The sequence below is a fragment of the Neltuma alba genome, unplaced genomic scaffold (assembly GCF_004799145.2).
Source record: "Neltuma alba isolate B1F8T4 unplaced genomic scaffold, ASM479914v2 tig00011214_pilon, whole genome shotgun sequence".
Taxonomy (NCBI): Eukaryota; Viridiplantae; Streptophyta; class Magnoliopsida; order Fabales; family Fabaceae; genus Neltuma; species Neltuma alba.
Genome location: NW_021635938.1, coordinates 491,457 through 505,632, shown reverse-complemented (window position 1 = coordinate 505,632; position 14,176 = coordinate 491,457). Strand labels below are relative to the sequence as shown.

The 14,176-nt window shown below is 30.5% G+C and overlaps 2 protein-coding genes across 2 annotated transcripts; both read right to left on the bottom strand.

The window, feature by feature from the left end:
- Positions 1-27: 27 nt before the first annotated feature.
- On the bottom strand, positions 28-2,978 carry LOC114762443 ((-)-germacrene D synthase-like). The gene is made up of 7 exons (XM_028951928.1): positions 2,816-2,978; positions 2,110-2,395; positions 1,596-1,974; positions 1,062-1,280; positions 842-980; positions 442-690; positions 28-355 (listed from the first exon to the last, which is right to left on the bottom strand). The coding sequence occupies exons 1-7, from the start codon at positions 2,966-2,968 to the stop codon at positions 62-64; spliced, it is 1,719 nt and encodes a 572-aa protein (XP_028807761.1). The 5' UTR covers positions 2,969-2,978; the 3' UTR covers positions 28-61.
- Positions 2,979-9,245: 6,267 nt separating this feature from the next.
- Positions 9,246-10,149, bottom strand: LOC114762445 ((-)-germacrene D synthase-like). The gene is made up of 2 exons (XM_028951932.1): positions 9,948-10,149; positions 9,246-9,861 (listed from the first exon to the last, which is right to left on the bottom strand). Exons 1-2 carry the CDS (start codon positions 10,137-10,139, stop codon positions 9,568-9,570), a joined length of 486 nt encoding a protein of 161 aa, XP_028807765.1. The 5' UTR covers positions 10,140-10,149; the 3' UTR covers positions 9,246-9,567.
- Positions 10,150-14,176: the final 4,027 nt, after the last annotated feature.

Sequence of the window (14,176 nt, the reverse complement as noted above, 5' to 3'; positions counted from 1 at the left end):
ACTAGATATTATATTAAAGACTGGAAATAATATAAATATATGAGAAAAATGAGGTCGATGCTCATACAGGCACAGGATCCACCAACAAAGCTGTAATGGAATTCTTCATGATGCCTTTGGCATGAGTGTAATTATCTTCTTCTTTGTAAAGCACGTCCATAACACGAGCTAAGTTCAGAGGTGGCATTAGAAAAGGCCTGTCCACTTCCAAAGGTCTAAGGAGTTCTTCATTCATATCCTTCCACGCATTACTAACAACCCTACGAAACTCTTCAATGGCTTCCTGCCTTGTCACACCATGTTCCTTCATATAGCAATCAAGAACCGACACAACGTGCCCTCTTTTCTGCTCAAACTGTACGCACACAAATTAAAAGGTTTCAAAATCACCAAATTAAAGGATCTTCATTTTAATTATGTATATGTCATATAATTAAGTACCTCACTAGAGACGATGTCGTCCATGGCTCTGCAAATAAGGGAAGAAACTTTGACAAGCTTAGGCTGACTTGTAACCCATTTGAACATGTCCTCAGTGGCAAGATGTCGCAACCCAAAGAAAGATACTGTTGAGAGCAATGAATAACAACAACTTATCATTGCTGTCTCAAGGTACTGTTCTGTTGTTGGCATGTAGTTTTCATTTAACCATTTGGCCTCTCTCATGAAGGCTCTCGCCACCTTCTTCATCTGTCATCAACTTACATCATCAGATATTGCGTAATTGTATATAACTAAGAGCTTTAATTTTCCAAATTGTTTATTGCAAAAATTAGTATTTTGATTTTTGACTTGATTATAACTAAGTCCTTAAACTGTGACTTGGTTCATTTGGTCATACTTCAGATATTGCGTAACTAATGCTGTATTCTCTTCCTTCCTTCCTCATGTACTGATCCATTTCATCATAAACATTCCACAGTGCCTCGTAAGGTAACTTCATGTAGTCTGGGAGATCATCCAAGCAGCAAATATCCCACCTTATACAATCATTGATCGGTTAATACTTTGATTTAATTAAAAAACAATACATTAGAACCAAATATATGTACTATATATACCTCTCAAGTGCATCAGTGAAAATGGTCAGCTCATCAATGGTTCCATAAGCATCATAAGTATCATCAATCAGGGACAAAACGGCCATCATCTTGGTGAGTATCAATCTGCCTAAAGAGTATTGAGGCTCAAAATAAACTGCAAGAATCCAAAAGTAACATTCCACAATTCTATCTCTTGCATATGATAGATTTCTGGCAACATCCAAGCTGTTCCACCACCTGATCCATATAAACCCCCCAAAACCCATTAGCTATATACATAGCCAGAAATTAATTAAGTTAACCTAAAAGGTTTAGATCTATCGTTGTCACTAGCTACTCTAAGCTCTCAGTTTCCTCTCGCAGCGTGAAAGAAGCATGGTGCGTCATGGGCTCAAGCGCAAAGAGACAATTCCATAAGTTATAATATATGGGTGGTTTCAATTTATTAAGCTCAGTTCTGCTTGGAAGACTTGTCCCGTCAGCTTAGGTCCACTCGTATCGATATCCTTGCAATTTGGGGGGAAAAAAAAAGTCTAAGGTTCAAGGACTTACATGCAAATCTCTGCAACTTCTTTCTGATGCAAAGTTTGAAGGACATTGAAATCTAATTTTGCGAAGGTCAGCAAGGCTTCACTGTGAGAAGGACGTAATTGGTAGATTGAAATATACTTTCGAGCCTCTAACCTTGGAATTCCCCTATGGAGAGATTGCCTTAAACTATTATGAACTTGTTCAGCAAGAAATGTGTTTGGTTCAACAGTCTTGGTGATGGCATGAAGTTGAGTGGAAGTGAAAGCCATTGCTTCATCTAAGATTTTTTCTCCATGAATACTCAGATGAGCAGCTTCGTATAAATTCAGCATTCCTTCCACATCGTTGCTAACTCTTTCACTAAACTTTCCTTCTCCATCTGTGAACTTACTAAACACATCTGTTTTGCACACAAATATTCACAACAAATGGTTACGATTTTAAAACATTTTATCATTTAAGTCATTCGACATTTATTTTCTACTCAATCTTGAGGCAGATATATATATATATATATATATATATATACACATACCAGGTGAAATGAGATATCCATCTTGCCTCAGTAATCTGAAAAGCAAAGCAAGAAAGCATAGGTCTGAGTCAAGAATTAAGTGGCCATTTTGAACGTAGTGCTTGTGAGTTTGTTGCAACACTTCTGCAATTTCACTTTCAAAATGATATCTCAGACCCAGGCGTTGAATTGAATCGATCAATTCAACTTTTGAAATTGAGGGCTTCTCATTGGTAGGAACCAGCATCTTCCTCACTTCTTCTTTCAGAGTTTCGACGTGTTGCACTGTTTCACTATGATTAACTTTCTGTGTACCGGCAGTGTCAAAAGAAAAAATCCATCAACGTGCGCCAAGATGTGAAAAAAATGGAAAAAGTAATTATAAGAGCACTTAATAACATCGTTAGAGGATCTTAAAAATTAATATTTACTTCTAAGCTCAAACAGCAAAAGAATAAAAAAAAGATGTTAAAACATAAAAGTAAGTGATGTAAGAGTGAGCTAACATAAGAGAAGCTCAAAGCTTCAGTATTAATTGATCATAAAATGTTGAGAGAAGATATACTGTGACATGATTTGAAGAATTCAAATATCTGGGCCGTAAGATTAATTGCCCACACATGCACCGTCATTATATATGTACTCATCAGAAAGAAAGGAAGCATGGATATAAAGAGGAAAGCAGAAGAATTAGCAAGAATAAATTAAAGCAGTAAATTTTATATACAGAAGAGTGAGAGTGAGAGGCATATTGAAGGAAATGGTCGGTCCAAATAGAAGGATGAAATTCTGCACAGCGTCTTCCGATGTGGGACTCATTGGCGTGTTTTGTTGAAGCAGGAGGAACAGAAACTAATGTTGAAGCAGCAATAGAAGACATTCTGTATCCCTCTTCTGCTTCAACTACGGGTTTTCATGGCAGAACAAAGCTTGCTTGTGTGGGTCTTATATAGAAAACCTTTTCCTTTCTTACTTAAATTAGCGTGACGTAAAATTATAAACAGGGTGGAATATGCGGCTTTCTACCTACAGGAAAATTTTCATACTGCTAGGCTGTAAAATTATTAACTACTTGTTAAAAACTTCAATAACTTTTTTGTCATTATTCATCTAATAGAAGAAAACTCACATATATACCTATCATATACACATAAAGGATTGAACTCGCAGCACCACACCTACAAAATACTCCCCTGATTTTTAGTATAAGACTTATTTAATTAATTTAATTGGATTAAAGAGGTTAGATAAGTTAATTAATTATTAAAATTAAGACATGTTTTTTGCAAAATACTATAATTATCTTACTATCCTCCTTTCCTCTCTTATTTGATTATGATTGAGAGAATATTAATAGGGATAAAAAAAATTGATAAATATAATAAATTTACATATTTATAACTAAGATCAACTCAATAATTAGGTTGTATACCAAGGATCAGGAGAGTACTTAAGAGGTACTTAGTGTCATTAGGTTAGAAAGTCCGAAGGAAAAACTCCAATAACTAAATTATATGAGATTTTTCTAAAATGTGAGCTATGTTTAAATAACTTCTTTATCCTTAATATTTGATTAAAAAACCCCTTAAATTCAAAATTTTTGCAAATATCCCCTGTTTCTTAATTAGTTTATTATTTCACCATACAATAAATAACATATTATTGGTCATGCATATATATCTCCTTTGAATTTTATTTATTTGTGCAGGTAACCCATTTAAATTTTAACTTATATGCAGATAATTTCCCTTAACTCTTTTATATTGTCAAGATAACCCACTATTACTCCCCTTCCAATCCATTAATAAAATAACGAAGAAATTATAACTACAATAAAAGCATTATTGACCAAGTTGGGCCAAGCACACGACGCATTAATTGAGATCAGTAAAAAACCTCTCTTCTTTTCTTTTTATCCTTTTTTCTCTTCTTTCTTTTTCTAACTATTGGATTAATATTTTAACGGTTGAAATTTAAATCTTTTTAAAACTATTATTAAAATATGAAATTATAAAAATAAATAAATAATAAATTACAAACTCTATTAAAATTTACTTCTAATAGTTTGTAAATGCACTAAATATTTTTTTTAAAATTTTTTTATGAATAGTTTATAAAAATTAAAATCTAAACTGTTAAAGTATGTTAATCCAATAGTTAGAAAAAGAAGAGGAGGAAAAAGGATGAAGAATGAAGAAAAGAGACTCCGAACACTACATAGTAGTAATAAGAGTAACTTCAAGGAATTGCTATAATTAACACGACATCGTTATCTATGAATTAAGAGAAAAACGATTTAAACTAGTGGAAATGTTGATTTATCTAACTTTTGTTGACTCTTTGACCAAGTTTTTCCCCCTAAACTAAACTAGTCAGTATCTATATACTACTCTCTTTCCTTAATATATGACCTAATTGTTAATTAATCTTGGTTCTAAATATAAGACTTATTTTTATATTTATCAATTTTTTTAAGTTAACTCTATTAATACTCTATCAACCATAATCATATAGAAGAGGAAGGAAAAAATATTAAGAAAGATGATTATAATATTTTAGAAAAAAACATGTTATATTCTTTATAGTTAACTAACTTAATCTAATTAATTTAGTTAAATAACTCTTAAGAACTGAATGAGCATATGTTAATATAAATTTAAGTAGGGTCATATATTATTTTAATCTGACACCACAGAATAGAGATTGGGTCCATTGTCATTCAACCCAATAATGCTTGGTCACCCCACCTCTCTTGTTGGGTTCGATTGTCACCAAACACGCCATATAAATTTGTGGATTTTATATGATCAACAAACTGATGGGTCTATACGCATTATATTATTGTATTGTTGCAGCCTTTTATTGGTTGATTAGCTCTTTTTCATGGACCCCCAAAGCGATGTGACTTCCACGTTTATAACGTTATCAAACACAGGCCACGGTTTATGCTTACCTCTAAATGTACTTCTCTTGTTTTGTATACACACACGAATACACTAACTCCTCTCGTAAAAATAAGACCTTGTTTATAATGTAATATGTGATATAATTCATCATTTCATCTAAAAAAACATAAAACAAAAACAAAACAAAACATGCCAAGGCTAAGGATTCAAATAACCTTGGCCATAAGTTTAATTTCTCATCTATACACACAAGGTCATTGTACATGTATACGCCAGAAGAAAGAAAGCATGGATATATATACACACACGCACAGAGGAAAGCAGAAGAATTAGCAAGATTAATAAATTAAAGCGGCGAAATATATATAGAGAAGAGCGAGAGTAAATATTGAAGGAAATGGTCGGTGCAAATAAAAGGATGAAACAGTTTAAACTAATTGAAATGTTGATTTATCTAATTTCTTTTGACTCCTCGTCAAGTTTAATTTGTATAAATTTAAGTAGGGTCACATATTTTAATTTGAGAACAGCAATAATTAGAGAGAATTTTGTGTTCATTATTATTCAAACTAATAATTCTTGATCCCACCCTCTCTCTTTTGTTGGCTTTGCTGATCTCTATGTTATTATATTTTTAAAAAAAAAAAATTAAAAGAACATGTACTAACAATTTAAGTTTGTAAGTGAAATCAAACCCAAATTTTTTATGCTTTTTTATTTGCAAGAGAGCACCATGTCATCTTTATTTCATATAAGACAGAGATATTCGGTCCAAAAAAAATATTAAAAAATAGAAGCAGACACATGATCATGCGGGTTGGTCTATTTTGATTTTTACAACCTTTTATTGGTTAATATAGATCTTTTAACCTGGTCCCCAAAAAAAAGCATCTTACGTAAACCCGACGGCAACTCGGCTGTCCCTCCCCGTACGCTCAATAGAGCTCTCTGACTCTGACCTATTATTTTGTTTCTCTTGTCATGACACGTAGTGATGTGTCGCATCAGCATTCTTCCACCACAAGCAGTTTGGGCTAACCACTGTTTGTATGACAGAGACTGAAGCCAGTTTTTAAATCGGGTACGGTGGGAATATTTTTTTAAATATAAATATATAATTTTATTTTTTATTTTTTATTATGTTAATTTTAGGGCAAATTGCAATTTAGGACGTTGGAATTGCAAAAACGCAGATAGGGACTCTTGAAGTTGTCAAAACTCAAAATGAAATTGTCAAGGATCTCTATCTGCGTTTTTACAATTCCAAAGTCTTAAATTGCAACTTCTCCTTAATTTTATCTATACAAGATATAATCAATATGAAATAAGAATAAATTTAAAAAATTGTTGAATTTTAAAAGTGAGGTAATAAAATTTAAGATTTTTTTTACTTTATGTAAAAAATGTTAAAAGTGACTTATAAATAAGATAAAAAATTATATTTGATATTTTTAGAAGCACAATTTTATTTCTCAAGTAAAAATCACATCAAAAGAAATAATGACTAAATTATGTAAAAAATTATGACTAAAGTTATACTATTAAAAATGTCAAAAATAAAATTAAATGTGAGAAATAAAATTAGAGGTAAAATTACATTTTTATTCATTCTTAAATATCTTGTATTTTTTGTCAATATCATATTTAAATAATAGGATTAGAAGCATGACATGGGAAAGAAAGTGATAAATAGCATAATAATAAGAATATATTGCGTTTTTTTTTTCGTGGTTCTATAAACCATATCCCCCACACATCAAAAAGAAAGTGACGAGTTTCTCATAGTACTACATAATCGCAATTTTTCTTGAAAACATGTCATTTTTTCGAGGAAAAAACTTTTTCACAAAAAGAAATAACTTTCATAATTAACACCATATTTTCATAATTTTTTAAAAAGAAAAGTTGCATATTTTCTGAGAAAGCCAACACTTTCGGTTCTAAAAAATATGCACCTTTTCCCAAAAAATTAAGAAAATATGGTGTTAATAATAGGGAATATAAAGTGAAATTAGGGGAATTTGTGGTCTTCATTCATTTGGTTATGGAATTTCTTCGGCAAAAAAAAAAAAAAAATTACGTACAGGTCCCACAGAAAATAATTTATTACTCTGAGGTCCCACGAAATGTCAAAATCACTGACAGGTCTCAAAGGACCTCAGAGTAATATTTTCGATTTGTAAAATGACATTACTGCCCCTCATATTTCAGATTCACATTTGCTCTGTCATTGCGATTTACAACCTCAGTAATGACTATTAACAACCCAATGAGAGGGCGTTAACAACCCTATCAGTATCTGTTAACAACTTACTTTATAGAATCATATAACCTCTACATAAGAGTAAATTATAACCAAATAGTATAATACAACAACTTTAACACTAAAATGAGAAGCTTTTTGATATCATTAAGAATTTTAACTAGATCCAATAGGATTATAGTAATATTTTAATGCGAAGATCCATTTACAACCTCAACAGCGACTATTAACAACCAAATGAGAGGGTATTAATAACCTAAGCAGTATCCGTTAACAACTTACTTTATAGAATTATATAACCTCCAAATAAGCGTAAATTATAACCAAATAGTATAATACAACAACTTTAACACTAAAATGGGAAGCTATAATCCAATAGGATTATAGCAGCATTTTAATGTGAAGATCTATTTACAACCTCAATGGTGAGTATTAATAACCCAAAGAGAGCTGTTGACAATCTAGGCAGTATCTGTTAACAATCTAGAGTTATAATGATTTTTCCAGTTATTAATGTGAAAAAAAAATAAACACAGTTTGTTTTTACATACACAAAAAAAACTAAATTAATTTTTTTAATCATTAAAAGTCACTTAATGACTATAAAAAGTTTTTATTTTATTTTGTCAATCAAAAGCAAGTACAGTTGCGATGCGTCCAGCCGTCCTCCTTCTTCCAATAGAAATTAGTTAATAATGCCAATGGATAACTCTTGGTCCTCCATATATTATTATTTGTACATTTTTAATAATTATAAAATTCAAAACAAATAAATATTATTTTCTTAACAATCTCTTATAAAAATGTAACATTTTATTCTCTGAAAAAAAGTTAACTAATTAAAATTTTCAAATTTAAATCATATAAATTAGGTTGGGACGATGATTTGGATAGTACTACCTCCGGTCCTTAATATAAGACCCTGTTTGACTTTTATTTTGGTCCTAAATATAAGAGCCCAATCCACTTTGTCTCTCATATTTATTCAATTTTTCTAAGATAATTCTTCTAATAATTATAGTTCTAGTTGATATACTTGATTAGTAAGGATATTTTAGGAAAGACAACACCTATTTAGGACAAATAACTAATTCAACTTACTTCCTTAATCTTCTCAAATTAGTCAATTAGCTCTTATAATTAGAACCGGAGGTAGGATATCACAATGATGCGAAAAGGCACTTAAACTTCACACACTCATTTACTGTCATTTTCATCCTTTTAAATTGAATTGCACAATTATTAAGAATAATTGAAGCCTGGTTAAGTTAGTCAAACTAAGGGGTTAAGTTAACATAACTAATTGAAGTTAAGATCGAATGACTGAAACCGACAATTATTTGCCTGAAGTGTAGAAGCTATTAACATGAATTAATAAGTGGCAGTGATTTTTTTTTAATATTTCATTAGCTTTTCTCAGATTTTGTTGCCCATAGAAAATGTCAGTGCCGTCAAGTTTAATTCTTCGTCGTGATCTTCTTTTAATTTTCTTCTTCTGTGTTTTTTCTTTTCTTACAATAAGAAAGGGTAAAGCTCAAATATTAATCACATGCCAGTATTAGAAATTAAAGTAGGGCATCAAGATCGCAAGAAGATTTGGAGGAAAAAAAATCCAAAAGTATCAAATATATGGGTTAGCTAGAAGTTGAATTGGTGTTAAATATAGAATATCAATTTACTTTATCTTTCATATTTATCATTTTTCTCTCAACTAATTTACTAACTTATAAATTAATACATAATATAATATTACATGTAAATAATTTGTTCTCATTAACTAATTTATGTGAATTTCTTAATCTATTCAAATCAATTAAATAGCTCTTATACAGATTAAAATGGCAGGGAGTACAGATTAATTTTATTCATTATCCTTCATATTGGGTCATGTGTGTTAATCACGAGATAAGAGGAAAAAAGAACATTTTTTTTTTCATTAATAAAATGCTGAGATCAAGCAATACAAATAACAATCAACCCTCTAAAAGTGACGAACATAGAAACAATTAAACCCTTGTTTAAAAGGTGCACTAACACCAACATGGAAATATGAGAAGGGAACCTTTCTCTAGGTAAGGATCCAGCCTCTTTATATTACTCTTAAGCCATAATCCTTTATATAAACTTAGGATAGTAGCTATCCCAATTTTTTATTAACCAACATCTAATACTACTCCGACAATATGTATAAAGAGTAAGGAGACTATAAACTACTACTTCCGGTCTTTAGTATAAGGCCTAACTAGTTAACTAGATATTATATTAAAGACTGGAAATAATATAAATATATGAGAAAAATGAGGTCGATGCTCATACAGGCACAGGATCCACCAACAAAGCTGTAATGGAATTCTTCATGATGCCTTTGGCATGAGTGTAATTATCTTCTTCTTTGTAAAGCACGTCCATAACACGAGCTAAGTTCAGAGGTGGCATTAGAAAAGGCCTGTCCACTTCCAAAGGTCTAAGGAGTTCTTCATTCATATCCTTCCACGCATTACTAACAACCCTACGAAACTCTTCAATGGCTTCTTGCCTTCTCACACCATGTTCCTTCATATAGCAATCAAGAACCGACACAACGTGCCCTCTTTTCTGCTCAAACTGTACGCACACAAATTAAAAGGTTTCAAAATCACCAAATTAAAGGATCTTCATTTTAATTATGTATATGTCATATAATTAAGTACCTCACTAGAGACGATGTCGTCCATGGCTCTGCAAATAAGGGAAGAAACTTTGACAAGCTTAGGCTGACTTGTAACCCATTTGAACATGTCCTCAGTGGCAAGATGTCGCAACCCAAAGAAAGATACTGTTGAGAGCAATGAATAACAACAACTTATCATTGCTGTCTCAAGGTACTGTTCTGTTGTTGGCATGTAGTTTTCATTCAACAAGTACTTTTTGCCTATCCAACCTGGCAACCTCGCTCTCCGTCACAAATCTAGGAAGTAAATTTTCAGCCATTCATCCATGTTTCAGTCCTTTTTTTTTTTCATAGAAATTAAAAGACTATATATATATTTGACATTTCTGCAAAATCATAGTATTGATTTTTTAAAAAAAATGACATTTTAACTGAAATACACAACCTTTATATATAGATACATTTTTACAATAAATATGAAGGTTCCAGATTGTTTTTATCAACTTCTTTAGGGCTTTAATGGGTTGCATGCAGCTAATAAGAATATTGTACCTGTGAAGTGAGGCATCAGAGTGAAGTATAAACCCAACGATCCTCTGACTTGAGACTGATGCAATAAGCCGGTAAATTTCTATATCTGAAAATTATCCGCGGTGTGGGTGGCCCCCCCTCCCTCCTTTTTTTTTGGTACAATGGGTGCCCCCTTTTCTGCCACGTTGGAGGTTCCTAAAATCTTTTTGGCCAAATAGCGATGACTCAAAATAATTTATATATATATGATAAGGATTAAATTATTAAATATTAAAAAATTAAGAACTGAGTTATAAATAAGTTAAAAGTTAAGTAATTGAGTTGGACCGAGTCATAATTAATGAATTAAGTTATAAGTAAGTTAAAACTTCAAATATTGAAAAATTAATTTTTCCTGCAATTAATGTTTTTATAAGGTCCTCAAATGTTAGTCTTCCTTAATGAGAAAAAATGAATACAAAAATTTTAACATACAAAAAAAATTATAATTGAAAACCATTTTATGGATATTGAAAATTTTTATTTCCTTTTTTTTTTTTGCCACAAAAATTTTTCCTTCAATATTATATTGACAAGTCCAAACCGCTAATCAAATCAAATTGATAAATCCACGTGAGCTTTTTCTCCATAGTAAAATTAATTATATTACATATATGAGGGCCTTTTTTTTTCTTTTTCTTTTTCTTTTTGGAGTTTCTTTCCTTCCCTTGCGGCTTAGCATAAAATGTCTCCTTTCAATAATAAAACATCCTTGTTTAAATTTTCCTCGTTCATACGGGTAAAATAAGAGCAGTTTGTTATGATGAATTACATATATGTGACATATACCATATTATAAGTCTCACATTAAAAAATTTCACAAGTGTTGTGGAGCTTATAAGTTCAATATGCTTTCTCTCCTAATAGACTAATCTTTTGGGATTGGACTCTCCTCTTGAGTTTATGCTTATCACATACCATCACATTCTTAACAGGGAAAATGACATTTTAGTATCTTTCAAGCGGGATAATTTTAGTTAAGAATTACGAATTATTGTCATCCTATAAAACCACTTGGAGAAATTTCTCTGAGTAAGCAAAAGATGACTTTTAGAAAATTGAAGTAGGTTGAAAATATTTCACAACCTATGTGAAAAAATACAAGGTAAGCCGCTTGAAAATTGTCTTGTTTTTAAGTGACTTGTCAAATATTCCCAAATTCTTAAAAACAAATTGCAGTTCAGAAATTAATTCAAAATTATACTACCTTGGTCTTTAATATAAGACCTGTTTGACTTTTATTTTGGTTTTAAATATAAGACCCAATCTATTTTGTCTCTCATACTTATATATATTTTTTCAAAGTAGCCCTTCTAATAATAAGAGTTCTAGTCAATACACTTGATTAGTAAAGATATTTTAGGAAAGACAACACATATTTAGGACAAATAACTAACTCAACTTACTTTCTTACTTTCTTCAAACTAGTCAACTGGTTTTTATAATTGAGACCGGAGATAGTAATTAGATTGTATAACAAATTGGAAATATTTTTGTGGCTATGAAGGAAGAAACCTCTCGACGATAAGAACAACGATTGATGAAGAGAGAAAACGATGCAAGAAAATTAGCGGGACAACTAACTGTAACCCAAACGTTGTCGGTCCAGAGAAGAAAGATCATCCAATTCGAAGCCAAAAGCCACGTGACCCATCAACACCGGCAAAGATTAGTAGTACTGCTCTGGTTTCTAATATAGTACCTAATAGTAGAGTTAATTATAGTCCTAAATATAAGACCTATTTTTTATATCTATCAATTTTTTTTTCTAAATCACTCCTATTGATACTCCCTCAACTATAATCAAGTATGAGAGGAACGGAAGATATGATGAAGATGATTAAGGTATCTTAGAAAAAATATGTCACGTTTATTATAATTAGCTAGTTTACTTAATTTCTTTATTCTAATCAAATTAGTTAAATAGATCTTATATTAAAAATCGAAAGAGTATGAGATAAGGTACTTGTAACGTAATCACCTTTATCTTCATGCCTCAAGCAAAAGAAAGCCACGCAGAAACTACAAATTCATAAACAAACATAATGATAATAATCAATAATAACATCATGATTCGATAACCTTAAGTAGCTGGCAATATATCCACGTGACCATCAAACTTCACACGCACAACAAATTCCAATAACAAGTCTTACTATAGTATTATCTCCGATTCTTAATATAAGAGCTAGTTAACTAATTTGAGTAGATTATAAAAACTAGTTAAGTTAGTTATTTGTGATAAATAGATGTTATATTTTCTAAAATATTCTTACTAATAAGGTATATTGGTTAGAACTACCATTATCACAAGAACTATCTTGGAAAATAACAGATAAATATGAGAATTAAAAGCCTTATATTTAGAATTAAAATAAAAATCAAATAAATTCTTATATTAAGTATTGGAGGTAGTATGAATTATATAAAGCTATATCATGACTCAATGGGTATAGGATCAGAAGGAGTTGGGCCATGTAATGTTTAAGGTATCTTAGAAAAAATATGTCACGTTTATTATAATTAGCTAGTTTACTTAACTTCTTTATTCTAATCAAATTAGTTAAATAGATCTTATATTAAAAATCGAAAGAGTATTAGATAAGGTTCTTGTAACGTAATCACCTTTATCTTCATGCCTCAAGCAAAAGAAAGCCGCGCAGAAACTACAAATTCATAAACAAACATAATGATAATAATCAATAATAACATCATGATTCGATAACCTTAAGTAGCTGGCAATATATCCACGTGACCATCAAACTTCACGCGCACAACAAATTCCAATAACAAGTCTTACTATAGTATTATCTCCAATTCTTAATATAAGAGCTAGTTAACTAATTTGAGTAGATTATAAAAACTAGTTAAGTTAGTTATTTGTGATAAATAGATGTTATATTTTCTAAAATATTCTTACTAATAAGGTATATTGGTTAGAACTACCATTATCACAAGAACTATCTTGGAAAATAACAGATAAATATGAGAATTAAAAGCCTTATATTTAGAATTAAAATAAAAATCAAATAAATTCTTATATTAAGTATTGGAGGTAGTATGAATTATATAAAGCTATATCATGACTCAATGGGTATAGGATCAGAAGGAGTTGGGCCATGTAATGTTTAAGGTATCTTAGAAAAAATATGTCACGTTTATTATAATTAACTAGTTTACTTAACTTCTTTATTCTAATCAAATTAGTTAAATAGATCTTATATTAAAAATCGAAAGAGTATTAGATAAGGTTCTTGTAACGTAATCACCTTTATCTTCATGCCTCAAGCAAAAGAAAGCCGCGCAGAAACTACAAATTCATAAACAAACATAATGATAATAATCAATAATAACATCATGATTCGATAACCTTAAGTAGATGGCAATATATCCACGTGACCATCAAACTTCACGCCCACAACAAATTCCAATAACAAGTCTTACTATAGTATTATCTCCGATTCTTAATATAAGAGCTAGTTAACTAATTTGAGTAGATTATAAAAACTAGTTAAGTTAGTTATTTGTGATAAATAGATGTTATATTTTCTAAAATATTCTTACTAATAAGGTATATTGGTTAGAACTACCATTATCACAAGAACTATCTTGGAAAATAACAGATAAATATGAGAATTAAAAGCCTTATATTTAGAATTAAAATAAAAATCAAATAAATTCTTATATTAAGTATTGGAG